The 2278-nt window shown below is 32.7% G+C and overlaps 1 protein-coding gene across 1 annotated transcript in view; it reads left to right on the top strand.

Moving 5' to 3' along the window:
• The first annotated feature begins 525 nt into the window (after positions 1-525).
• LOC109589084 (uncharacterized) overlaps positions 526-2278 on the top strand; it is a 6506-nt gene continuing 4753 nt past the window's right edge. Inside the window, exons 1-6 of the mRNA XM_020005208.1 lie at positions 526-701; positions 749-1003; positions 1072-1341; positions 1382-1461; positions 1507-1741; positions 1788-2267. Coding sequence (XP_019860767.1) covers positions 644-701; positions 749-1003; positions 1072-1341; positions 1382-1461; positions 1507-1741; positions 1788-2267 — 1378 coding nt within the window. The 5' untranslated portion in view covers positions 526-643. The remainder of the gene's footprint in view (positions 702-748; positions 1004-1071; positions 1342-1381; positions 1462-1506; positions 1742-1787; positions 2268-2278) is intronic.

The following is a 2278-nucleotide window of genomic DNA, read 5'->3' as shown; positions in this document are numbered from 1 at the left end:
GCACAATCAGAAATATAGAGAGTGGAGACTGCATCATCTCTATCCTGAAATGACAAAGGTATTAGTATTTCATCCTTTAAATACTGTCATCTGTACAACTGTTAAAATATAACCACGGACATAATAACTGCCACTAACTAATATTTATTTAATAACTAATTTTTGGCCACTAACATCTAGCGCTATAACTTGTAGTTGTAGTATAGTTACATGTTTCATATAAGTGTTTTTTCAAGGGGATTATATTTCATTACATCAAAGAATTTAATGTTTTAAAAAACCACTTTATGGTTGTACTCATGCATACCTCCAGTCCTGTACAAACTACTGAACCACCATTGGCATATTATAATAAATGTAGTAATAGCACTTATTTTGAAGTTGGGAGCACCCTGAAAAATTCTCAAAAATGCTATTTAAAATTGACAAATTTTGTGATGTCACAAAATTTTTTGTCCGGGGCAAAAAATTGTCCTAGCTCTATACTTCCACATGTATTATAAATATAAACACTAAACCCCAACCCAACCCTAATCTAAACTGTACTGTGTATATATAGTAGCCCAGACAATTTTTGCCAGGACAAATTATTCCATGACAGTCACTCATACCACACCTTCAATTCACACTTGGTCACACCTCCATGACTATGGCTGTTTTTCTGTTTGTTGTAATTGTGATTTTCCAAAATTACTTGTCTAGTATGCTTGATTGTACTTCAAAAATTATTCTATTTGAATTATTTTAGGTGCAAGTATCTTTACTATTGTACCAGAGACACAATATGTATATGTCAATGATACTGTGACATTTGAATGTGCTACTAATGTGACTCAATTTGGTCTCTTTTTTGTGACTTATCCATCAGTTATGGGTTCAGTATCAAATTCTGCTGGAATGGCATCACTCAACCTAACTGCTACAAGTGAAGTAAATGGTACAAGTGTTACCTGCTATGCAAGCAATGGAACTGCCACTGAACCAGCATATTTATATGTACAAAGTCAGTAGATCCATCTTACCTGCATAATTGGGCAGTAATAATTCTGAATGTACTACTTTCATTGACAGGTCCTCCTGATATTGTCATTAATATAACAGGATATCAGTTAGATTCTTGTTGTATGTTTATCAGTTGGTATCCTCCATTCACACTACCAGGACTAACAGTACAGTATATAATCAGTGTAGGAACTGATCAACAATACCTTAACGACTCTATCACTAACTACACTTACTGTCCAATGAACCCAACCAATAAGCAATATCTGTTTAACATTACAACTACTAATAAAGCTGGGAATGGATCTACTAGTAACATAACTGTTGGATTTCAATCAAGTAAGAAGCATAAATATGATTAGTTTATTGATTTTTATAGGCTCAAATTTCCAGAGTATTTATCAAGAACATTTGACATACCATATAAACAATAGTTGGAATTTACATTACCTTCTATCAGTTAGTTACCCCCACACATACAAACACCTGTTTCATTCATTGTAGGCTCATCAGTTGTGTACTGGAGTGTCACTTACTAATATTACAATAACTGGTTGTACTGTTGGTAGTTCCAGTACTTGTTATTCATCAACAAATGTATCCACTAGTAGATCTAGTTCTGATAATAACATTTCACTTGTTGTTATTATAAATCTTCCATCAAAAGAGATACTGACTACTAATGTTATCTTGTACTATCAAAATGGAGCTATATTTCAAAGCAACACTATAATGATTAGTAAGTGACATATCATACTAATCTTTAGTATTTTATTATTATTAAGGTACTCATGATCTTCAACACATAGCAGTGGTTAATATTACATTTAACAAAGTTTGTCTTCAGTTTGAGTTTGTCAATGGCAGTACAACTGATAATATTTATATTCACATCACTAATTATGAAGAGCCAGTTCATCAACCAGTGTATTACAATATATCTCCTAATGATCAGTTGAACTTTATTCAGTGTATTACTAACATACCAGCTGGTAATAACTTAACACTGTATGCATGTGAATCAATGGATGGCTGTACTACTAATCCTGCTGCTGTATTAACTGGTATTAATATTGATAAAGCTCCTATAGTCTCCAGTACTATGCTGACAAGCTACTTAAATTCACATGAAGACCTATTAGGATCTACTTCTAATCCCATCTGCTATAGTTCAGTATTGTTAATGTATACTTCAACAACTACAGTTTCATCTACAGTTATATCTACCATGACAATAGAGGATTGTAATATAAGGGAAAGTCAAGGTGAAATACCT

Source organism: Amphimedon queenslandica, unplaced genomic scaffold (genome assembly GCF_000090795.2).
Source record: "Amphimedon queenslandica unplaced genomic scaffold, v1.1 AMPQUscaffold_11647, whole genome shotgun sequence".
Taxonomy (NCBI): domain Eukaryota; kingdom Metazoa; phylum Porifera; class Demospongiae; order Haplosclerida; family Niphatidae; genus Amphimedon; species Amphimedon queenslandica.
Note: the sequence above shows the minus strand (reverse complement) of the source record. Positions and strands in the feature narration are given on the sequence as shown.